At 42.8% G+C, this 26,554-nt stretch overlaps 1 protein-coding gene across 14 annotated transcripts in view; it reads right to left on the bottom strand.

Moving 5' to 3' along the window:
• LOC147023252 (protein CBFA2T1-like) overlaps positions 1-26,554 on the bottom strand; it is a 251,142-nt gene that overhangs the window by 161,607 nt on the left and 62,981 nt on the right. For 5 of the 14 annotated variants that reach the window (XM_085888485.1, XM_085888477.1, XM_085888479.1 and 2 more), the window contains exons 1-2: positions 26,330-26,554; positions 12,269-12,369 (exon numbers count right to left, since the gene is read on the bottom strand). The exon at positions 26,330-26,554 is cut by the window's right edge. The exons of 1 other annotated variant lie outside the window; for it this stretch is intronic. In XM_085888485.1, the coding sequence (XP_085744611.1) occupies positions 12,269-12,308 (40 nt within the window). In that variant the 5' untranslated portion in view covers positions 12,309-12,369; positions 26,330-26,554. Of the gene's footprint in view, positions 1-7,497; positions 7,642-8,406; positions 8,858-12,268; positions 12,370-25,071; positions 25,395-26,329 lie in introns of those variants that run through there. 8 more of the 14 variants (XM_085888478.1, XM_085888488.1, XM_085888483.1 and 5 more) reach the window with 7 other exon arrangements.

Genomic DNA, 26,554 nt, shown 5'->3' on the forward strand with positions numbered 1-26,554 from the left:
TATATATATATATATATATATATATATATATATATATATATATATATATATATATATATATATATATATATATATATATATATACATACTAATTCAACAACATTTTGAACTTCACTTTACTTGAATCCGAAACCTTAAAATAGTTGTTGCCTTAAAGTAAGAATTTTATGGCAGTTATTATCTGGAACCGACAGATTTTCCACCCGTCTGGACCATCGGGTGGGTCTCGTCCAATAGGATCGACCATTTTTGCCCAAAACACATACAATGGGTATGTGCATGCACACAGACACACACACACACACACACACACACACACACACAATGCTGCAATCACAGCAAAACAAAGGCAGAAAACCTCAATCACCATTATAACAAAAAAGCTGTAAAAGAAAACATCAGCTGTACCCATCCGATTTAGGTGTGCCAAAAACTGCTGCGATAAACATCCACAGAGAGCATTTGCATGTTGTTCTAAGTACAGGTTTTAGTTGGCAGGGCGATGCTCGGGCAAGCTACCTGCTGTGAAAGCGAGTGAGCAGACAAGAAAATGGTACCGGCAGTTTCTGCAAGAGTCGTGTTATTTGGTCACATTCTGTGCACGTGAGCACGATTTCAGCAACCTAATCTTTTACTTGGCCCGAGAAGGCAGATACCTGGTTTGCCGCAAGGCAGTATCTACGATGAGTTTCATATTCAACGTTTGATGCAGCAAACAAGATAACCTCAATCAAATCACACTATGATGTGGGAATCTTTTGTTTTTGATGCATCCTTACTGCGTCGATGAGTTCACAGCGCCATTTCTGACCATGGTTGGTCTTCCAAATGATACTTTGGTGACATTTGTCTGTCTGTGCACAGATCACCACACTGTCATTTTGACCCTTCCAGGGCAATAACATTCTCAAACCATTAGTTTATTGTGACTAAAACAAATGTTTTTTTATTTTTAGACTTCAGAACAGAGATAAATTTGGCTTGGTATGGTTTGTTTTGAGTTCCTGGGTACATATTTAATGATTCATTGATCCCAGATTCAGAATCCCATAGTGTGTAATGATTTTTTCCATTAATGACCTGTTGTGTGTGTGTGTTTGTGTGTCACATGTAGTGGGATACTGATGTCTCATAACGACCAAACTCGGTCATGTAATGGTTAGATTATCTGCTCCACATCTTGGAAGTCAGTGGTTCGAACCCCGGCAGTCATTGCAAAAGATTATAATCAGCATTTAAAAGGATAGAGCATGGACAATCATACGCTGACAATATTAGTGCAGCCTTTGATGGACCTTGTGGCATCCTACTGCATAATTCCTTGTAAAGAAACTCATATATTTGATGTTCACATGATATGTACAAGTGACTCCATGAAAATTGGATCACTATTGAAAGCAAAATTTAAAAAAATTGAACTAAAAATAAATAATTCGAGTGGGCTGACATCCCTGGATCACAACTATAAAAGAGATAGATAGACAAAAATACGGACTCTGAGCAGGTCCCAACTCGAGACTACTTCCCATCTTGCTCCACGAGGTATGACAGAGTCCCCAAGTCTTCTCCATCACCATATGCAGCACATGGCTGTGGGTGCGGCTGTCCCGCTGATGCAGTGCCCCTATTACTGGTACACTGGTACTCATTTTGCTAACCTCAGAAGGATGACAGGCTGAGTCAACCCCACATGGTGTTAATTCAATGGTAAACAGGGGCTCAAACTCAGGACCCTAACCACTAAGCCAACACCAGGCTATCCCCAGGTCTACTTCTCACCCACCGCAGACAGGTCGGTAGATGCTCATTTCTTCACCACTTCACACATGGCCTTGCTCCTCCCACGTCGGTCACGTGCATTCTTCTGAAATCCCACAGATAGCTCCTCCCTGCAATTACAAACTGAATGCTCACCTCAATCCCTTCATGCTTCTATTCTCTCATCTTATGAACAGACTCTATCCATCATCTCACGCCTGCCCCTCCAGTCTTTCAAAAATGCTGCCCAATGCCCCCTCGTGCTTTCTCCCCTCACCAACCCCTCCCCCACCTGTCCCACCTTTCCATTGTCACTCATCCAACCATGTGCGATGCACTTGTTTTCCTGCTCCCCTGTCAGTCAGGGAACCTGCTGCCCTCTGTTTATGAAGCTCATCCAAAAGCCTAAAGTTCTGTACAATTTTTTTTAATTTTTTTGGAATTGATCAACAGACAAAAAGGATTATTCATGTTCTTTGAGATGACAAAAATGGTACTGGAGCAAGTCAATAAATAGTGGAATTTAGAGTACGACACAGAGTGCATCAGTGTAATCCAATTGTATGATGTGCGACATTACAGGGGAGCGTGCGAGTCATCTGCTGGCCACTGAGTACCCAACTTGCCCATGTGTGGCGCTAGTTATACTGCTATAAAGATTGCATGCATTCTACGACAAGAATGCACCGTTACGGCGCAACGAGGAGTCGTCAGGTTTTTGCTCGGTCGTTGAAGGTGTAAAACCTTTTGACAGTCTTAAGAGAATGACTGCACGATATGGTACAAAGTATACATAATGGAAACAATGTGTAAGAAAGGTGTGAACGGTGTTGAAAAGGAAATGTCTAGTGTGTGGTGAACAATAACCTCGGCGAAGTGTCTTCTTCCTTGGTTAGGATTGACAGATTGATACATGAGAACTTCTCGAACTACGATCCCAAGCCGCCACCCGAACCACTAAGCCAACACCAGGCTCATACATGAGAACCAGCTATGCCTGTACAAATAGACAGAATTAGGCTGCCGTTGTAGCAGAGTCTCATGGTACAGTACACACTGAAATCAACGAAAGTCCAGTCGTGCACAAGATACAGTGCAACAGACTGCGACAAGGTCCAGGTGGCAGCGCAGGAACGGATCAAGAACCAACCAAGCAACCAACAATTTTGTTTCACAAGGGCATCCACATAACCTTGTAAAAGCAGTGGCAGAATTGCGTAGACGTCCGTAGGGACTATGTTGAAAAATATAATCCTGCCCCATTGGTGAAGCGTATTTGGGAGGTAATTCACAAAATCAATTTACCTATTGATGGACTGTACCCTCGTACATCCGTGGCTTACCCAAATAAATAATTATTCTCGTGGTGCTATTTGATTTCATGCAACGGAAAAGAAATGAAGACCATGAAAAAGGAAATAGGCTTTGTCCTTCAAAATTCATTTTGCACTTCCCTCCCCCCCCCCCTTTCCTGCAATTCTCACATGGACACAATATGGTTGTGACATTTCTGCTTGGATGCATCATCGGGAATGAGAAATTTATGGCATTTGTCAAGGTTCCTTGCACACACACACACACTACGCTGAAGGGGAAAAAAAAATAACTTGATCATGCAGAACAAAACAAGGTCGGTCATTGTAATGCACTTCAGGAGAAGGAGCAGTGCAACCCTTCGACATGGCCATCTCCGAATGCCAAACATCCAATGCCATTTCAAATTCAGCCGATTAAGAGTTCTAAAATAACAATCACTCTGGATTTATCCACATATTACGGAAGCATTTAGGAGTGGAGGTCAATAAAATTGAGGGAAAAAGGAACATATGTATTCCAGGAATAAGGGTTGGGATAACGGGAATGTGTGGGACGTGTGGATGGAAAGAAGTTGGGTTGGTTCGAAGGGTGGGAGGAAGATGCCTTTTTTGCATATATACAATATGTGGATAGCCACGTTGTGTTCGTTGCTAAACGTCATCCAGTATTCTCTCCATCTCAAGACGCAATAAATCCCAAATACTCTGCCTGTCCATTTCCCAGGCAAAATTAACTTTGCACAAGTCTTAAAAAGTGGTCCACAGGTCTTACAAGAACTCAAACCAACATCAACACATGAAATATGAAGAGGTTTCCCACCCCCTTTCGAGAGACAAACATTTCACTAGCTTTGCAATATGTCCCACTAAGTGGCAGCAAAACAATACCTCATGCGAAACCAAGCTGCTATCCGAGACCTTTTCCACTCTCACTAACTACATACATCTGTCTGACTCATGTCCGTTGGTTATTCATTGTCAGTATGTGAACTTTACATCCTGTTGTTTAGCCCTCCCACAAGCCTCAGCGTTTGGAAAAAGAAACAATCATTGTATAGCTACCACCTTCTATATTCTAAATCCGTAGTTTTTGTTTTACACTAAATCTCCCCCACCCTCTCTCTCTCTCTCCTCACCAGCAAATCGATCAATAACGTAGAACAAATAAAGTTATGAATGCAATTAAACAGTTAAAGAGCCACATAACTTTGATATACTACGACTGCAACTACCACTACCTCTTTAATGGCCCCAATTATTCCTTCCTCCATGTGGGGTCTGGCAGGGAACGTTTTGAAATCCAAGTCTTTGATGAATCGACTGGCTGGGTCTGACTTTCAACTGAAGGGGAAATAAATTTTCCGACTTGCTCAGGGTGTCAGCGATAACTCGCCAGCTCTTCATGAATGACAGAGATCTCAACATGCACCAACTAATGCGAGCAGGCGAGACACCCATTCCAATGTCAGTCCAAGCAAGGGACGGTACACACGTTGATGCATCATCTTCTCTGAAAAACACCAACGTGACAGTTTATAGCGAGGTCACGATTTCAAATGCAGGGTAGACAGTTTGTAGGGGGTGCACATACCTCGAGATGATCCTGACACGCACACTTTTATTCATCATTCCGTTGTAAACTGTATTACTAGAAGTATTGGGACACGAAGGCAATTTGCAGGGTTGTCACAAGGTGGTTCGAGTTCTAATATGGTGGTGGTCTGTCTTAGAAAAAGAAAAAGCACAGCTCAGGCCTTGTTTACTCACGTTCTACCAATTCCAGTAGATACAAGACATTATGTTTTTCCAATTTGTATTTTATGAAATTATTCTGGCCGAAATCAGTCGTATTTTGCACAACTCGAGTGAGATTATTCAGTTGACTTGGGAAGTTCTCATGACATTCATTTGGGAAACTAGTACCCGATAACCATTCAAGACCAGCCAGCCCTTTACCTCATGGAATCTTAATCAGAAAAGAGAGTTTCACAACCTGCTGCACCCCTTCATTAGAAAAATAAAAATAAAAATAAAAACCACATGGTACTTTGCAATGTGGGTAAACCATGCACGTGCAGGTTTGGCAGGGTCGATTTAAAGTTTCGGCATGCCGTCCCAATATGGACCCTTACTTGGTTTAACGCGAAACACAAAAAGGTCGTTCAACATGGATAGATGCGGAGATCAAAACTCCTTACAAGTGAGCGATGCGCGCGATTTAGAACACGCACACAGAAGATCCATAACACTTTTGCCCAAAATAATGTTGTCGATCGGAAGTGATTGCACAGGTGAATGCAAGTTCAGCTCAACGGCTCAAGTACAAGGCAGTCAAAAGAAAGCGCACTTGAGGCAGAAAGTGCGTTCATTGTGAGGATCAAAATTCTGTACGATCAGGAACCTTGTTGCAAATACTTTGCAGTCGCTCGTGCTGCTCAAACAACCAACGATCAGCCAGCTTTGCCAATCGTGGAAGCGAAGAGAAAAATTAGACTGGACTCTTCTAAATCTTGAGAGTTGGTACAAAATAATTATTCTTGGATGCAGTTTTATTGCGAGCAGGCAAGGAGACATAAACCCAGGTGGTGTGAAAATGGCCTTCAACATAAAATAAATAAATTACAAAATCACCATCTCAGTCCATCTCTCCCCCCTCCCCCCCCCACCCACTTAAATGTTTTAATAAATAAAGCACATTCAGATATGTATATCAGGGCAGAGTAATCAATGGGGGGGGGGGGACAACCTCAAATACAACTCAAAGGGCTGTTGGTATTGGGAGGGAAAACGAATATGAAGAGGAAACAAAATACCAGCTCGAAATCATTTGCACTACGAGGAACCTCAACGTGCTCGGCGCACTTCGACATCTGAATAATGGACAAACTCAAACATTAGCACGCATTACTAAACGCTTGAAACGACTGTCCGATATCATGATGCACAAAGATTTAGACTGACGTCTTGAAGAAATTGAGCAAAAGCATTTCAAAATAAATCCAAGACAGAGTCTCAACATCAAGCACAACTGGTACATGGGCGAGCTTTCCCTTTCCAAACACAAATCTCAACCTCCACCCCCCCCCCCCGGCTTCAACCCACTATTACCTTGCTCTCGTCACATACCTCAGCTGGCACACGGACTGCCGTTCATGAAAGACCGACGTGGTTTGCAGCAAGTCCTTGTAATAGTGTGCAGTTTCACAGAACCACGGAATACAAAGTCAACACAGAGGGTTCAACTCACTGAAACCCATTTACCTGAAAAACGAGAAACTGAACACGCTTGAAGGAGTCTGGAAAGAGGGTCAAGCAACTTTTATGACCAATCCAGCCCACACTTCTTCCAAAATAAATAATCACTCCAAAGTTAGCACAATTTTTGTTTACTTGTTTTGACGGCCACAAATTCCCCACATGGTACACATTAAGGAGAATGGAGAACTCTATTGGGAAAATATGTTGAGAATTTCTGCGATTCTAGCCCCTTGATTGGCTTTTCCCCTCAACACAAACCAGACCAAGAAAGCAAAATGGCCTTTCTTGCAGCAATCAGAGATCTGGCACATGGAAGCAGACCAAACTGACACCATAAATGTATGCAGACTCCCACACACTGATGCAGCAACTCAGAAGTCCAGAAAAATAAATAATAATAAAAAAAAGGTCCAAACAACATTCCATCAAAAACACAACTTTTGAAAAAGAACCCCACCTCCCACTTTGCAAACAGATTTCTGCAAATGCTCCGAGCATAAACTCAATTTTGGCATTCCATCACGCAAATATAATCATTGCAGATCCTAACGTGTGCACTAAAAAGGTGGACAAACAGGAACAAATCGATGCAACCCATAGGAATCCAGAAAATGTCGAGAACTTTGAATGCTCTGGAATGTTTCTTCAACATTGTTATGCCGTTGCCTCAAAAGTGCAATTTATTTCACAAATCTCAGGCCAAATTTGGTCGCAACTAATATAAATACAGTGCTGCAAAATTAAATAAATAAATAAATAAATAAATAAAAAGGAAGGGAGCAAGAATTAAAAATAGAGAGGGGGGGGAGAAAAAAAAAACAACTCGTCAAGAACAGCAGCAACATGTGCTTGCCAGATGGTTCCATTCCTCGTTTGAGCACAGAATATAAAAAAAAAAAAACTCACGTGGAACAAAACTACCAATGGAAGCCTTCCTTCAAAAAGCCTGAAATTAATGGGAAGATTTCCACCAAATATTAACAGAATTCCTGGACACAACCATACAATTGTCAAAACACAAAAAGCTGACAATAGCAGCAGAGCATGTAAAACTGCCACAGAAACTCCAAATCTGTAAACAGAGCTATGTGGTGAGACACCTCAAGGCTATGGCAGCATCAAACACATATCAATCTTGTGGCTCGAGCAGTATCCAACAAAGAACCTGCTGTCTTGCAGTGGCATCCTGCAGTGAGGCCACAGTCTCAAAGCTGCAGTGATTTCCCACAACAAAGATGTCATCTAGAGATAGGCGCCACAGTAGCGACAATCAGTTTTGGACCACCAGGAAAGATGCAAGGAGCCTGGGATGGGCAGCCCAGCACAGGCGGGAGGCCAAGCCCGGGACCGATGGGTGGGGCGGGAGGCCGAACCCGGGACTGCTGGGTGGGGCGGGAGGCCGAACCCGGGACCGATGGGTGGGGCGGGAGGCCGAACCCGGGACGGGCAAAGAGGTGGAACCCGGGACGGGCGGGAGAGCAAACCTGGGACAGGTGGAACCCAAGACGGGCAAGGGAATCCAGGACAGGCAGGCGGGCAGTTGAACCCGAGATGGGCAGGCAGGTAGACAAACCCAAAATGGATGGGAGGTGGAACCCAGAATGGGCAGTCAGGCAGTGGAACCCGGGAATGGGGAGGGGGGGGAGGGTGGTTAGGGTGTGCCACTGAAGGGATGGTGCCCGGCTCGTGAGGGCCACAATGCACAAGTATCAGAAGAGGAGGAACAGGCAGGAAGGCCAAACTTCAGCTACAAGTGGTGTATGTCCTGGCAGGAAGGCTGCCTGCCATATGGCAGAAAGATATGAAGTTATAGACCATGTCTGGTGTGGAACAGGAATTGGCCTGGCATGATATGGTGAACCCAGTCCGGACACAGAACAATAGTGCAGGCGGCTGACACTTTAGCAAAACAAAATCTTGTTTGCATGCTGTATTCACCATGTGAACAAATATCCGCAGCACATCAAGCAGTGAGAAACACAAGTTTGTAACCTCTGCCTCAAAATACAAGATACACGAAAAATCTAATTCCAGAATGTGGATCATGTTGGTAATTAACATTTTATAACCTTACCCTTGCAAAAACTCTCTCACCCCTTGGCATGGCACTTCACAGGTCCATCTTTTCATCACTTGTAAATTCACGCAAGATTTTCCCTGATGATCACCGAAGGACAACTTCAGCAATAAATCAGATAACCTGTCGTGACCGATGTCTGTGGACAATGATCGGAATCTCCGGGGAACACCCAATGTGCAGAATTGGAAGTGTCCCACCTCTCCTCTCGGAGGGGGGTGGGGGATGGCGTATCGTGGTGAATAATACAAATCAAGCATGCTCGGAGCATGCGGATCTCCACTGCAGACACGTACCACCTCGTAAACGCCCCATCCCGCGGCGGACAAAGTTGCGGATCATTGGGAAGGGAGAATCATTGGGTCGGTGTCCGTCCAAAGTGACGGGCGTAAAAGAGGTAAACGAAACGCAGGATAAGATAAGAAGAGAAAAGGAGGAGTGTACAAAATGTGTGCAGCCTGACAGCTGGCGAATGCCCCCCACTCTTCTCCTACACAGCCAATGGACGCCGCACTCCCACCCACTCGCTTCCCGCCCGGCTCTAAGGAGGCCCTCTGGCTCTGCGCCCCAGGCTTGCCGTGCCCGGTATTTCAGGTCACCATCACATAAGGAAACAGTCCGTGCACCTCTGTGCTTCTCTCATACATGCTTGTATATCCACACACATTTCTCGGTCCTCCCCTCTTCCAAGACAGATGTTTTATACAAACACAAACGCATACCCCTACGTTTCAGATGCTCAATGCAACCTCCCACTAGTCAATCGACATATCGATTGCAATCATATATATTGTGTGCAACCCCCCCCTCTTTATTCCAATCTTGTACGATCCAAGGACTGATTGAGTCCCTGTTAAGCATCTTGGCTCCTGGCAGCAGCCAGACGCAGCTATATGTGGCTGCGCTCCGTCTGGCAGCCACATGCAGTCAAGTTGTATCCATCGAGCGTGCAGCTGCTTTGAAAAATCACGCTCAGGATGGTGTTTGCAGCTCATCAGCTGCCATTGCAGATGTTTCCTACATCTACAGCTGAATAAGATGAAAATCGAGAAGGAAAATGCAGGAACACATTTCCTCATAAACAAACAAATATTACACTTCATCAATTTTTTTTTTTCTTCGACTCAGCTTCAGCATTTTGTCAAAATTGCATGCAAAGCAATTGGTCTTGCAACCTTCAAGGAGTGTATTGGAAACATCAAATACAAATCCCAAAACAGTGCACAAAAATAAAAGAAAAATGAAAACAAACAGCAATATTCAAGTGATAAGCAAAAAGCTAACATTAAAACCATTCTGCCACTCTTCACAAAATATGATGTCCTCCAATATGGCACGGAGGTCAAGCTGTGTCAAGACTTTAGCGGTGGCCCCCCTCAAACTGATCTGTTAGCCAAATTTCCTACATGGATTTGTTGATCTGATGTCATTTATGGTTCCCCTTGTTGGACCACCAGACGGCTCGTTGGGCTCTTGGTGGTTCAAACTTAATCAGGTGCTTGCCAATCCAACCACAAAAATCGGGCAGCAGCCGGCACAGCTGCCTATCTTCCTTCTGCACCCAATCCACTCCCAGCCTTGTTCTCTGTTCTTGTTGCTGGTGAAGTCAAAGGTGAAAGTGAAATGCCATATATCTGGGGAAAGCTTTCCAGCAACGCTCATTTTCCCAGATGACCGGTTCATTTATGATAATGCAAAGTTGGAGTCGTTCACCTTACAACAAAAATTTGCAAAACATGCACATGCAGAGGCAAACGCAACACAACACGCACACACGCTACCTCGATGCAATACGAACAGAATGACGAGACAGAGATCTAGCCACACTACTTGGAAGATAAGACAAAGGAGATCCTGTGACAACACATCAACATGGTAGATGCGTCAGCATGGGACCTACCACATGGTACTTGGCAGTCTGGCAATATCCAAAGCTTCAAGATAATCACTACTTTCAAGCAGTTTGTAATTTTGATATTTTCATGTTAAATCAGTGCATTTTGCCAGTATTTTAGTAAAACAAAGCTACATTATACCAAGAACAATATATTGATGATGCGAATGGTTGGTTGGATAAATCATGCCATGGCAATGATGCATCTCAAAGCAGAGAACAGTTTAAAAAGGGATTTGATTTCCAAATAAGGTTTGAAATGTACACACAACATAAGAAGAAATTTCACTAATTATTCATCCAATACTGGCTATTTCTAGCTGCCAACTCTCCCTCCCCCACCCCACACTCCTGGTCCTGATAAGTGAAATGGCTTGTTGGAATGAAGGTTAGTAGCAGGTGACAAAAAAAAAATAAATTGCATAAAGTGGAAATGCAATTTATTTTAGAAACAAAGGGGAAAAACCATCAAGGAAACAATGAGTGATATTTTTCCTCAGTTGACCTTATACCACCATTCAAACGCCAAATCTCACTCACAACCTGCGACTGTGGAGGGAAATGCCGAGACCCACAGAGCAGCAGGAAGGAAGCCGAGTAACCTATCAGGCAGGTCACTCATCCCTGTTCCCTACCACCAACAAACCAAAATCTGCCTCATGGCCGGCAAATGGAGAGCCCCACAGCAGCTGGGCCAACTGAGGCCCGGGTCGACCAGAAAACTGCTTGTGGCTTGTAGATAGACGACCAGTAAGGTTGATCTTGACCGTGTCGGCATCAAAAACAAAGCACGACATTTTTTTCAGTAATTTCAACGGCAACTATATCTAACTGGGAAAGATGAATATCGTTTTACCGTTGAAGGATAGATTGCATCAAAGCCAGGGTGTGGTAATCAGTTCGGAGTACCTGTCATGCGCACCCATTGTTGCACAAAACAACCTGTTCCCAGAAAATTCCAGAAAACAAGTAAAACCCATTCAGTTTGGTGGAACAGAAGCAAACCGTTAAATGTGATACTATACGCCTTCAAAATGAAGAGACAAGAAAACTAGAACAGCTCGGCACGCAAACTCGGCACAGCAAGTTTTGTATCCCACTGATGAGACGGATCTGGACCCGGACCTGAACCAAAATCGAATTGGCATATACTTGTCAATGACACACCTCATCTACCAAGATTTGTCACAACCCATCCACAAGCTTTTGAAATATCATGCTGATCAGAATATCGTTTTGGACCTCCTCTCATTGGTGAAGAATCCGTTAAATTTTTTAAAAATTCTCGTATCCAGATAATCACCAAAATTGAATTGATCCACCCTTGTCAAATACTCAACATGTCCACCAAGTTTTGTCCAAATCCCTTCACAACTTTTTGAGATATCATGCTATAGATCGTTTTTGGCCCCATCGCTCAATGGTGAAGAATCACTTAAAAAATTTTTTTTATAGCATCCAGATCGTCACTAAAATCTAATAAATTAGTCCTCACCACATACCCAACCTGTCCACCAGATTTTGTCCAAAGCCGTCCACATCTTTTTGAGATAACCTGTTCACAGATAAACAGACAGGGGTGTAAACATATAACCTCTGGCTACCTTCGTTGATGAAGGTAACAATGATAAAGATATAAAATAAAATAAAACAAATCGATTTTAAAATTACACACAAAAAAATAAGAATAAATAAAAATTAAAACCCAAGAAATACATTTTAAGCATTCTCTAAACCTTTATCCGATTGCCCTTCCCCACAAAGCAAAAGTGGCCACATTGCGCATGCTGTCAAGTGATCGAGCGTGACTTGCCATCTTAACAATAAAGCAGATGGATGGAGACAAGTTCATTAAACCTTTCAAAAATCTGTTATACAAATGGTTTTTCATTAAAAAGCAGTGCCAAAAGGTCACAGAATTATGGATCTTGCACAAACACTGCATCACAAAATTTCAAAACTCACAGACTTGAGCCCAAGATGAGACCTCCACATTGATATCCATGCAAACATTGATCTCCCATTCAGCAATTGGACCACAGACAACTGGGAGGTATCCTCCTCACCTTGTGCAAAAACAAATTATACAATTCAGTGCGCAAAAAATAAATAAATAAAATCACAACAACCATCACCCCAACGAAGCAGCTGCTGTTATCCGATTTACTTTGCTCGTTAAGATGTCTCATTTATGCGCCTTGCTATGGGTTAGGTGAAGCAATCAAGGATAAACTTTGAAACAACTTCAGGTTGTTCAAAAATTCAACCAAGTTGAGTCCTACAAGGTGAAACAAATCAACAGTTGACAATATTTCACCAATTTCAACATCTACAAGGATTCATTTATCCTTGCAATAAAGTCCTGCTTCATAGATGCAATTCTCATGGTGCAGTCTTATCGGACTACTGCAGGAATTTACTTATTATTGATCCTACACGGGCTGCTTGGACTAGTGTGGGCATCACATTGGTACAACTTTTTGAATACTTCTTGTATAAATCTATAGATTACTCAGATTGGTGTGTTGGAACTATACATTTGTTAGCCTGCTTTAGGGTAGTTTTTTTTAATTGAATTTTATTTTCTTGTTACAAAGTGATTGTATGTGCAATCCTTTGGTTGGCAGGGGGAAGTGAGGGGGTGGGGGGAGGCTGCCAAAACTGTGCAAAATAATTTGTGTTGGGATAAAACAGCCATCATTATTCATAGTCATTGCTGAGGCTAAAATAAAAAAAATTAAAGTGATTATATATACTTGTATACGTATATGTAGATGTGTGTGCATATATATATATATATATATATATATATATATATATATATATATATATATATATATATATATATATATATATATATATATATATATATGTATCAATGAAAAAGATGAGCATAACAAATGTGTACCTCCAGCAAAGGGGAAGCGAGGACGTTGGGAGGACGGAGTTGAGAGTTGAGGAAAAAATGGAAAATGCAAAAGGCCTTCAAAAAGTTATCAGAACAAGATAATCACAATAGATATGTTTCAGTAAAAGGGAAGTTGGATAGGAGTGGGGGGGGGGGGGGAGGAGGTGGTCAATAAAATGCCCTCTTTGTGACCAACAAAATACATAGCTTTCCTAATAACCAATTATTGGTTATGTCATACAAAGCTGTAATTGCAGTAATTTATAACAGCTGCATTTCTTTCACATGAAGTTGAAAAAAAAAAACCCCAAAAAAACCCCATAAATCTACCTCAAATTCCAGTTGCATGCTTTGCACTTGAAGCAACAGCATATGCATGCATCTCTCACAAACGTGGATTGGTTACCAATGCAGACACATCAAGATCCATTTTCATGCAAGCACAAGTCACTGCAATCGCAGGAGCAATTTGTGCAGCGCACCACTGGTGAAGCATTTATGCAGTTACAAATCTCCGAATATGACAGTCCTCAATTTGGACAAAGTTCTTTCGAAGACCACTTTACCATTCGATTATAGATGGGAAGAAGAAATCCGAATGGCCACGTGATGAATTGCAGACCAGATAAATGAATAAATGAATGAGCTGCTCTTAAAATATCATTTTCGCTGCAATTGCTGTGTTTATGAATTGTGTTAGTGGAAAATTAAAGAGGTCAAAGGACCTGTAATTGCACAACACCTGCCTTACTGAATAATAAACCAGTAATTTGAGGACCGATTGCAAAAAAAATATAAATGCAAAACCATGGACAGCTTCTTTGCAAAGGAGATATTCCGTTACCATTTCAAAGTTGCAGTTCTCGGCCCGTTTCCCCAATTCAAGGCGAAGTACACCATTGCCAAAGTTTTACTGAAATTGCAAAAGCAATGCTTGAGCCACTGCCGCTATAACCATATAGATTACAGTACGAGCTGGAATGTCCATGTGGTCCAAGAAAAACTGGAAGTATATGTGAGGATAAATTTTCTCCGAAGAGAAACTAATGAGGATTATAATCAGCCGGACATTTACAATTAATCAAGAACCTGAATGCTACCAATAAGAAATGCCATCGTCAGAAATTGATATTATGTATATTAGCAGGTTATGCTTACACATTGTAAGCATCCAAGGAACTGTCCGTAGAACTCCTCGATGGAATTTTCAGGAGGCATAGATCTTGGGAGGGGGATAAAACAATTTCTAGAGTGTTGAAAGTTCTCAAGAGCACCGTGAGCTCCATCATTAGGAAATTGAAAGAATATGGAACTACCTAGACTCTTCCTAAAGCTGGCCATCTGACCAAACTTAGCAACTGGGCAAGAAGAACCTTTGTCAGGGATGTGATGAATAAAAAACCCAATGATCACTCTGACAAGTAGAGTTCCTTGGCTGAGGTGGTAGAACCTGCTGGAAAGACAACAGTCTCTGCAGAACTTCACAAATCTAGGATTTATGGGAGAGTGGCCAGACGGAAGCCACTCTTGAGAAAAAGGCATATGACAGCACGCCTGGAGTTTGCAAAATTGCACGTGAAAGACACCGAGAGCATGAGGCAAAATATTCTGTGGTCTGCTGAGATGAAAATTGAACTCCTTGGCCTGAATGCAAAGCGATACGTCTGGTGGAAATTGTGCTCATTACCCCTCTAACACCATCCCAACCGTGAAGCATGGTGGTAACAGCATCATGCTAAGGGGATGCTCTTCAATGGCAGGGACTGAGAGACTTGTAAGGATAGAGGGAACAATGAATGGAGTCAAATACAGGCAAATCCTTGAGGAGAACCTGATTCAGAGTGCAAAAGACCTGAGATGACAGCGAAGATGAAGCTTATAGCCAAAGCATCACTGGAATGGCTTCAGAACAAGAACATGAAAGTCCTTGAGTGTCGCAGCCAAAACCCAGACATGAATCCCATTGAGAATCTGGGGAAAGACTTGAAGATTGATGTTCACCGATGCTCCTCATCTAACTTGACAGAGCTTGAGCAAATCTGCAAGAAAGAATGGGAGAAAATCCACAAATCCAGATGTTCAAAGCTGATAACGATATACTCAAGAAGAGTCGAAGCTGTAATCACTGCGAAAGACACTTCTACAAAGTATTGAATCAGAGGGTTGAATACTAATTAACACAAGACATTTCAGCTTTTCATTTTTGATTAATTTTTTAATAAATATACGTGGAAAAATTAAGGGCCCAGACCGGGAATGAAACTCAGGTCCTCTGGAAAATTGTACCAGAGCACCAGAGCACTGGTACGGTTTTTGCCAGAGGACCTGGGTTTGATTCCCGGTCTGGGCCCATAATTTTTCCACGTATATTTATGATGTTCTATCCTGTTCATTTCTAATTTAATCGATTTGTAAAAATTTCTAAAAAATGTTTAAAAATTTTGTCATGATGGTGTATTTTATTTTTGTAGATCGGTGAATATGTTTTTATTATTTAATCCATTTTTAGCTCGCCTGTTCGAAGAACAGAGAGCTATAGCGATAGCTCCGGTGTGAGAGTGAGCGTGAAAATGTTAAAGTTTTTGGTGCAAGTTATTTCCTTTCTAATATTTTATCGACCACACTATATTTTCCTGATGACAATATACAAATACATATATTGCTTTAAAATTATTTGGATCAGACTTCACTGCAATGCTTAATAAAAAAAATATTATTAGACTAGTCTTTTAAAAACGATAAATGTATAAACAGGCAAGCATTGAGTGGCTTTGACACCAACTCTCTGGTTTAAATTCAGGCTGTAACACCAAAATGTGAAAAAGTCAAGGGATGTGAATACTTTCCAAAGACAATATTATATATCTATATATATATATATATATATATATATATATATATATATATATATATATATATATATATATATATATATATATACATATATATATATCCCTGTGTCGTAAGAGGCGACCAGGGTTGCGTCAGGAAGGGCATCCGGCGTAAAACATGTGCCAAATCACGATGCGGATCATACGGATGATCCGCTGTGGCGACCCCTAACGGGAGCAGCCGAAAGAAGAAGAAGAAGAAGATATACATATATATATATATATACACACAATAACAATTGAGAACACAGATAATTAAAAGATAGTTTCAGAATCCACAGGAGGTTTTTGACCATCCAGCTCAGATGGTCCATGTTGGGGGACCCTGTCTGATGCGTGCGAAAACACACACACACACACACACACACACACACACACACAATTTTTCTCCAAAACAAGCGAAGCTATTCAAATGAAAAAGTGCAGTTCACGCATTAGTACTTCCCATCATTGGTTGTGAAGTTTCGTGATTCTGACACTAGTCGTCTGAGTGCTACATTTGTCAAAATGGCAGAGGGCAGCACGATGTCAGTGCTGCGAAGCATGGAGCGCTGGAGATGAGTGTTAGGATGACTGACTGGAGGAGAGATGAGAGTTGGGTGCACCATTACGATTCCGAAGAAATGACAGTCAATGGGGTACCGTCACAAAGGATCACCGAAACCAACTTGGCTCCTTCAGATTTTCATCTCTTACACAAACTCAATGAACACCTTTGTGGAGAACATTGTTCTGCCACCGATGTCAATGCCACTGTGAAGTACTAGTTAAGTCAGCATGATGCACAGTTCTATTGTGATGGCATTATGAAGACTAGAAAGAGCAGAGATTGCAGACTCTCACAGAACTTGTTTTGTGTGGTGTATTTAGTGTGGCATTTGTATACTGGTGTGTTACATAATTAATAACATACAAAATTAGAACTGCCACTTTATAGCTGCGGGTAGTGACAACCGGGTACCAAGACGTCCTGCTTTGATTGGACACCTGACCCTGACCCATGAAGTTTTTCATTATTAGTCAATCGAATTTAGAATGGGATTAAAACAAATTCAATTTAAATCAAATGGAACACCAAATAGGTACAGCCCTGCATTGCAGTCATCAGAAGGAACCCAAACAGGCAAAAAGCAAAAATGAAGTAATCAGGAGGAACCTGGCTAGGATTTGCATTTCAGCTGCTACTCCCTCAAACTATACCCTCAACCCCATCCAGGCAATTTCAAGTGAGCATGATTCAAAACAAACAAAGAAAAAACAAAAAAGAACCCAGGTCAAAAAAATAAATAAATAAAAATTCTGGCTGCCATACCAAGTGTCTGAGCAAGTTGAAATTTAAAACCTGGATTCCCCATCACAACGACATCATAATTGTGAAGTTTCACGTCAATTGATTAAGCAGTTCCAGAGAAAACATGATTTATCATTTTCTTCAATCCAATATGGCCATCAAACCATGTGACCCATCAATTATTCCTCAAAAAAACTTGAACACCCAAAGCTCGGGGAACATTTGTGTGATGTTTCCCCTCGATCTGTTCAGCCATTCGAGAGAAGATATTTTTATTTTTTCGGGTAAATCCAATATGGCTATCAAACTATGTGACGTATGATATCATAATTAAGATAAAATCATTTTACTTGAGTAGTCGCACAAATGATGGAAATTTCATCTCAATCCAACAAGCGGTTGCGGAGAAAAACATGAAAGTTCTGTGCGGATAAACAAACCCAAACGCAATACCCTCTCCTTTGACGAGGGTAACTACTTGAATATTGGCAGAAGCATGTGGATCGCAGTGGTGATTATGTTGAGAAATAGATATGCACCATGGTATAATAAAGACTATGTTATTATCTGTGTGTCATTCAAATGCATTTACCCATTTTGGAGAAAACAAAAAAAGATTTAGGGATTACTTTTCAAGATCTCGTCGTGTGTGTGTGTGTGTGTGTGTGTGTGTGTGTGTGTGTGTGTGTGTGTGTGTGTGTATACAGTATATATATATATATATATATATATATATATATATATATATATATATATATATATATATATATATATATATATATATATATATATATATATATATATATATATATATATATATATATATATATATGTACACACATATATACAATATATAACAACACAATACTAATGTTTTAACTTAGGAAGAGTTCAGAAATCAATATTTTGTGGAATAACCCTGATTTTTCAATCACAGCTTTCATGCGTCTTGCTCTCCAGCAGTCTTTCACATTGCTGTTGGGTGACATTATGCCACTCCTGGAGCAAAAATTCAAGCAGCTCAGCTTTGTTTGATGACTTGTAACCATCCATCTTCCTCTTGATCACATTCCAGAGGTTTTCAATGGGGTTCAGTTCTGGAGATTGGGCTGGCCATGACAGGGTCTTGATATGATGGTCCTCCATCCACACCTTGATTGACTTGGCTATGTGGCATGGAGCATTGTCCTGCTGGAAAAACCAATCCTCAGAGTTGTGGAACATTGTCAGAGCAGAAGGAAGCAAGTGTTCTTCCAGGACAACCTTGTACGTGGCTTGATTCACGAGTCCTTCACAAAGACAAATCTGCCCGATTCCAGCCTTGCTGAAGCACCCCCAGATCATCACCGATCCTCCACCAAATTTCACAGTGGGTGCGAGACACTGTGGCTTGTAGGCCTCTCCAGGTCTCCGTCTAAACATTAGACGACCAGGTGTTGGGCAAAGCTGAAAATTGGACTCATCCGAGAAGATGACCTTACTCCAGTCCTCTACGGTTCAATCCCAATGGTCTTTTGCAAACCTCAGCCTGGATCTTCTTTGGTTCTCATTGATGAAGGGCTTTTTCTAGCTTTGCACGACTCCAGCCCTGCCCCAAGGAGCTTGTTTCGAACCGTCCTCGCCGTGCACTTCACCCCAGCTGCCGTTTGCCAATATTTTTATAGGTCACTTGATGTCATCCTCCGGTTGTTGAGTGACATTCGAATGAGTTGGCGGTCATCCCGGTCAGCGGAAAGTCGTTTTCGCCCTCTGCCAGTCTGTAGCTTTGTTGTCCCCAATGTCTGCTGCTTGACCTTGTTCTTATGAACCGCCGCCTTTGAAGTTTTAAGGAAAGAAGCAACGTGACACTCACTGTATCCCTCTGCCAGTAAAGCCAGAATTGAACCCTTCTTTTCCTCACTCAAAACTTTTCTTTTCAACTCTTTTGGCACGGTCAATAGTTATTTTTTTGATTCCATTTACTTTTGAGGTATTACTAGCACTGTTTTTGCCATCCAGCTGGTCCTTTTGCAAGAGGATAGTGATGACCACAGCAGTGGTTTTTATAGTTTTCCTTGTTAAATAAGATTCGGTTCAGGTGATCACCTCATCAATACCTCACTAAGTAGAATGAGGTGTGCCTGTGTTGGAATTCAACAGACACTGGAGTGGAAGGAATGGCTGCCATACATGTAGACGCTGATTTAATTTTTTTTTGGAGTGGTCTCTTATTTTTTCCCAGAGCTGAACATATATCATCGTGGGGGTGGTTGGCCCAGGTGTCATTTCCCTGGTCTCAGTGTATGCTCCGACTGAGGTGAGTGATCTCACCGTGAAGGATGCATTCTATGTCACGCTCGAGTCTGTGGTTGATCAGTGCCCCAGGCAAGATACTCTTCTCGTCTTGAGGGATTTTAATGCATCAAATAGAACTGACAGGGATGGTTATGAGACAAGTGTTGGTCCCTATGGGTCTGGAGGTGTGAACCAGAATAGCACTAAGTTTCTTGACTTTGCAAGAAGTCGTGGACTTCGGGTGGCTGTTTCATGGTTTCAGCACTCTCAAGCTCATCGCTGGAATTGGTATTCCAACACTAACAGTGTGGCAAAGGAGATTGACCATATGCTCATTTATGGTTGCTGGATGATCCAGAACTGCAGGGTTGACCAGAGTGCTCAGTTCCTCAATACTGACCACAGGCTTGTTGTAGCAATTCTGAAGTTGCAGCTTAAATCCAGGAGAATGGTACCATCTCAGCCAAAGCTGGATGTAGGCAAGTTCAAGGATGAGAGGGTAGCTGAGGAGTTTGCGAACAGGCTGAGTGGGCATTTGGGGGGGGGGGTCTGGGTACTTAGGGGGATCCTGAAGAGTTGTGGAGTGCCTTCAAGACCACCATCCTTGATGTTGCCAGTGGATGTCTTGGAACTCACCATGGGGCAAAGAGGAATTTTGTCTCTCAATGGACATTGGATACCATTGACCAGAGTCACAGGGCCAGGCTGAATGGCAGAGCTGATCTGTTCAGGGAGCTGAGACGTAAAACTGAACCTGCACTAAGGGTGGACAAGGCCTATGTGCGAGGAATCTGTGGGGGTAGAGCATCAAATGTGGTCAAGTGATTCTCATCCTGCTTACAGGGGTATTCATCATTGCATTCCTCTAAGCCAGTCCCTCGGTGTACTGCATTAAGAGCAGAGGGTGGTCGGCTCTCGACAGAGGAGTCCGAAGTGAAGGCCCGCTGGGAATGTTACTTTGAGCAGCTGGACCAGGCTGATCCACCAGCTGTCGAGTTGGATGTCTGGGGTGTTACAATCCTGATTGCTGACCCTCCAATCAACTGTGGTCCACCTTCGTTTCAGGAAACAGGCTGCGGTGAACCTGTTGAAATGGGTTAAAGCTCCTGGGATCTGTGGCATCCATGCTGAACTTCTCAAGGCTGGTGGAGATGCTGTACTTGTGTCGTTGCATGCAGTTATGTGCTCTGCCTGGAACACAGGCATCGTCAAAACTGACTGGAAGAGGGGCCTTGTTGTCCCTCACTGGAAAGGGAAGCATGATCGCCAAGACTGCAACAACTACCAAGGGGTGATGGCAAGGTGATGCCAGGCAAGGTCTTTGCTCGGATAATTCTTGATAGGGTTCGCCATCATCATCCAGAGCAGTCAGGATTTAACCAAAGAGGTCAACGATTGACTGTATCCTTGCTCTTCAGGTACTCAACAAATGCAGACGAGAGCTTTGGCAGGGGCTGCTTGCAGCTTATGTTGATCTCTGTAAAGGGTTTGACTCAGTGAATCGGGATGCCCCCTTGAGGATTCTTGGTCTTCGTGGGGTGCCACCAAAACTGATCAATCTGATGACTGAACTCTACTCTGGTACTGACAGTGCTGTGAGATGTAGTGGTACCATCTCTGACTTATTTCCAGTTGTTACTAGAGTTCTTCAGTGATATGTACTGGCGCCCACACTTTTCAGCACTTGTATGGACGAGATTCTGGGGAGGATGTCGGCGAGATCAAGCTGCGGTGCATCATTTGGCAATGCCAAGATCTCTGACCTTGATTTCTCAGATGATGAAGTCATCTTTGCGGAGACTGCAGGTATCCTTTTTGGGGCCCTCGAGGTGCTGGGATTTGAGGAATGACGAGTGGGAGCCACTGGGATTACGTGTTACTTGGGTCAAAACTAAGATCCAGGCTTTCAATGACATCTTGGATGCTACTATCCTGTCTATACCTGTTTGTGGTGAGGACGTTGAGCTCACGGATAAATTCACTTACCTTGGCAATGATATTCAGGTCTCTGCTGGCTGTGAGCCAGAGGTCAACAGATGTCTGGGTTGCCTGGGGAGTCATGGATTCGCTGGATAATGGGGTGTGGCGCTGCCAGTACCTGTGCGGGAGGACGAAAGTCCGAGTCTTAAGGTCATTGGTGCTTTAACTCTTGCTCTACGGATGTGAGACTTGGACTCTGACCAAGGATCTGAGATGGAGACTTAATTCCTTTGGTACCAGGTCTCTTCGGAGCATCCTTGGCTATCGCTGGTCGGACTTTGTGTGCAACGAGCGGTTGCTGAGAGAAACTCAAGAGATTTTTTACCTGCATCGTCCGTGAGCGTCAGTTTCCGTTGTATGGACATATGGCTCGTTTTCCTGATGCTGATCCTGCTCACCAGATTCTCTCAGTGAGGGAGCCTCGTGAGTGGAGGAAGCCAATGGGCCTCGTGGTTCGAGCAGGTTGATCAGCATCTCAAAGATATGGGGATGGGCCAGGCATAGGCCCCTTGATTACCGGCGGAGAGTGGACGCAGCGACATGCTGCTCCAGCGAATGCTCCCATTCCTGACCTGACCTGTCTGGATGCAGGTTATCTCAAAAAGTTGTGGACAGATCCGAATGAAACTTGGTGACATGTTGGGTGTGTGACAAGGATGAATCGATTTGATCTTGGTGAATATCTGAATCCGGATACGAGAATTATTTAATTTTTAAAGTGATTATTCACCATTGAGAGATATATACAGGGTCAACGCAGACGACGCGTGCTCACTCCAATTTTACATTGGGCGTCATTTATATCTGACGGTTTTATTATCCTTATAACTTTTTTGTTTCTAAACCAAATAAAATAAAATTTCCATTCGGCATAGGCACATACTTGAACTTTTTAAAATTAATTTTGATTCTTTATTTCTTAAAAATTACATCATACAAATGGACCCCTTTCGAATTCGTGCTTTCACGGCATCGGTTAATCATATTGTTCATTGCCGCAAGCAATGTCTCTTGATCAATGGAGCTGATGGTTGCAGTGACGTTTGCCTTCAATTCCTCGATCGATGTTGGATGTTCCTTTTAAACTTTGCCCTTCAGAAATCCCCATTGGAAGAAATCTGGAGGAGTTAAATCTGCCAAATCAAAGTGTGCCTCATCTGCCATGATGACCTTGTTTGTGAAATTGGCACGCTCAATGCATTAAAAAAAAATAAAAAATTAATGCTCAATGCATTTAAAGTGCTCCATCATTAAAAACTTTCAAGTATTATCTGTAAAACAACAACAAAAAAATAATTAGTTATGCCAAGACTGCAAATGTGTCAGATATAAATACCCCACCCTGAAGTACTGACGATACAATATAGTACTGTATAGCATGATATTTCAAAAATGTATTGGGCATGATATGTTCTCTTGGATCAGGCAATGCATGGCAGAGGTTTGTTGTGCTAGTTTGTTGTGTTTTACATTGTGCCTCATGGGGACTGTGGGGTATACAACTGTACATATTGCATGATGGTCACTTCCACGAATATAGAAGCCAATAGTCGGCTTGGCACGGAAATCTCGTGCGTGAATGAGGGGCCCAACTCGCTTTAAAAGACACAAATCATCCCTGCATTCTCAAGCTTTGTAACCCTGGAGTATTTTTCTCTCCAACCACGTCCCCAGCCACCCAGTACTGATTGACTGCAAGCTCCGTTTGTCTCTCCTAATTACACAGTCGGCTTCGCACAGAGAAGGCTATACAGAGGATTGGCTGCCAGGCCTACTATCACCCACTTCCAGCTGCCTGCTCTCAGCACTCACCCTATTGATGAGTCAACAACAACAGCAGACAGGCTCCATGATAGCACAACGGGCGAGCAAGGAAGGAAGGAAGAGGATAAATTATCGAGCCAAATCCAGGAGGCAAATTACGTGAGGATCAGAGCAGTTTGTAATCGTAGTCTCGTGCAGAATTAATTTGAACTTGAGCAATCGTGGATTCCCATAAATGTAGTTCATTTTTAACTCTTACATTGCAAATGCAATGACTTTGATATATATATATTATATATATATATATAAATTTATTGATATGGAATTCCAGTCGAAACATGACAGCACTCAAGTGGGCGTCCCACATTTCAGGCTTGGATGCAAATATTTTTTTCTGCAACAACTTGACATCACCAAAGTAACATTCCAATAAGCAGGATAATTCCCCCCTCTCCCCTCCCAACTCTTTCTTTTTCACACAAGAGATCAGACTAAACCACAGCAGGCCATTTCTACCATGGAGGAGTTGGAAAAAAAACAAAAAAAAAACATGTTTGCTCATGGTCAGTAACATTTTTTGGTGATGGGCATGTTGTTGTGAGATTGACTGTACTCAGATTCCGAGACGGGTACCATGAGCCTTTTCAGTGTAAAGATGGCAGTTTTCCTTTGACGGACGTACTTCATTCAGGTGATCGATCTTCCTCTCCCCGAAGATTTCCCACAGCACACAAAGCAAAAGCGTAGCACTTGGTTTTTTGGGGTTTTTTTAAAAAAAATAGTCGTTGAGGAACACAGGCTCATGGAATTGCTCAACAACAGAAGGTGAAAGGTCACACAGCTGGGTGAATGGAGACGAACGCACAACTGTGGGAAGGAATCCGTACCAGACAATACTTGCCATATATGCAGGGTCAGTGCAGCGAGGACTCGAGGAACATCGATTAGCTCTTGACAATCACAAATCCTTCACCACATCGGCCTTCGCGTCGCCTGCTCACTCCAATGAAACAAAACTGCAGTCCTTTCAGTCAAGAAGTCCAACGCGTAAATGCATCGACAAGGGAATGACCTTTTCCAATCGAACCATCGTCACAAACCTCAGTTTTTAGGAGTTCAGAGCAACAGCATTTAAAAATGCTAGTAAATCAGTGATGCGGTGGCATCCCCCCCCCCAAAAGCACAAAAGAATAAGAGGAGTTCACTTTACTTTGAGAGATGCAGGATTAATCAAGGGAATGTGATGAATAAAGATAAATACAAACAAGCAGCTGTTCATTTTACCTCCATTTGTACAATGGCGTTCTGCCAACACGCGCAGCACATCACTTTTACGACGCACGTGGCATCGTTGCGCGCCTTTATAATTATGCCGTTTTGGGGTGGTGGGGGGGGGGTTGTATTTTTTTTTTTCCTAGTGAACTCACAACGAGCATTGCTAACATATTCAATGCCCACACAGCAGATGGCCAACATTGCATTAGGAAAGGATCGTTTAATTGAGATGCAGCAACCCTGGCTGGATGCTTTGCACCTCGTGATCGTCACAAGGTTCAAGCAGTTGTGGGTTTCAATGCAACGGAGCTCAATAGACCCATCACTATCATAATTGGATCAGCAAGATGGTCTAGACGACCGTCCTAGAGGTACGCACACTCACCTCCAAGCTGCCTAGCCTGGGCTCAAATGTCAATTCAACTTTCAACCGTCAGCTAAATGAGATTCATCAACATGTGCTCCGTTCCTCGGATCGACGTTAAAACCGGGTGACCAGTCTGTCGGCACAAGTCGGTGGACGTCAAAGATCCCACGGGTGTCCTTAGCGGAGAGTCGGCAAAGTCATCACCGGCATCCTCAACAAATCCAAAATTCCTTTCCTGCAGCAAGTGGCCCGGTCTTCTTGGAAGTTCCTTGACACCAAGTTGCACCGCCGAGTGCTTACTACCTTCTCGTGTGGTTGCAACCCGGACAGCAGCTTGTGCTCTGGAAATAAATTCACCAGGTGTAAGTAGTAAGTAGTATGCGCACGTTTCATGGGAGTGGCTGTCTTCGATACGAAGTGGGCAAGCAACAACCTCATCGTATTTATGAACCACCTGTAAACCCATCACAAGAAGGATTCGTTTTCTTAATGCATCGAATGAAAGAACAAAAGTTGACTTGGAGATTAAATATCTGAGCACAATTGCAGCTACACACACACACACACACACACACACACACACACACACACACACACACACACACACACACACACACACACACACACACACACACACACACACACACACACGTCATCGACATCCCACCAAATGTAAAATTTCCCAACAGCTGGTCATGACCACATGCCACAAGTAGCACCTGAACGGGTGTCTGCAGGTGACGAAGGGAAGGCGACGGGATTCCAAGGGACTTCACACAGCAGGCTTTTGTACTGATTTCAGGTCTACAAAGTACGTGGCAGACCCAAAAATTTTTTTTTTTGTTCATTCAATAATTAATCTGTAACCTTCAATTGTTTAAATCCTCACAGCAATACAATAATGTGTACTTTCATGAACCGAATATCAATTCTTACATCTGCGGTTCAACATCAGTCGAGAGGATTAATGAGCGAATGAATGAATTAATTAATGAGTTAACGATGACAGCGTTCGTGCAAAATACTCGATGAAACGTCCGAAGCGGAGGAAAGATGCGCAGGCAAACAATGCAACGAATCGAGGCATGACGTCACAATGCACTGGCACGTGCAAGTGGAAAGTCCTATTTTTAAAAAGTTTATTTTGTCGAGCGATGCACAAACCATTCGAATTGGTCTCCGGACGGAGCGAGAGCAAAAGCGAACACAACATGCAGCGAGTATAAACAACTAACTACCTCATCAGAGACAAGTGTCCTCGGCCGAAGAAACCCACCTTTGTGAAGGTACATGACGCAAGCAGCCATTCATCTTCGGTGCTCGTGGAAGGGGGAGAGTTGTTGATCACGCGTTCGCACAACGATAATCAGGAATTTCCAAAGCCGTGAGGTCATCTAATACTCTCAAGGAGTTCAGACCGTCCACGAGCGGACTATCAGCGGGTCTGTTTCACCAGTCCCCCCCCCTCCCGCCAGACCGCGTCCCCCGGGGACGAGGCCAA

The sequence above is a fragment of the Eptatretus burgeri genome, chromosome 7 (assembly GCF_056783735.1).
Source record: "Eptatretus burgeri isolate ZD-2024b chromosome 7, Ebu_testis_v1, whole genome shotgun sequence".
Taxonomy (NCBI): Eukaryota; Metazoa; Chordata; class Myxini; order Myxiniformes; family Myxinidae; genus Eptatretus; species Eptatretus burgeri.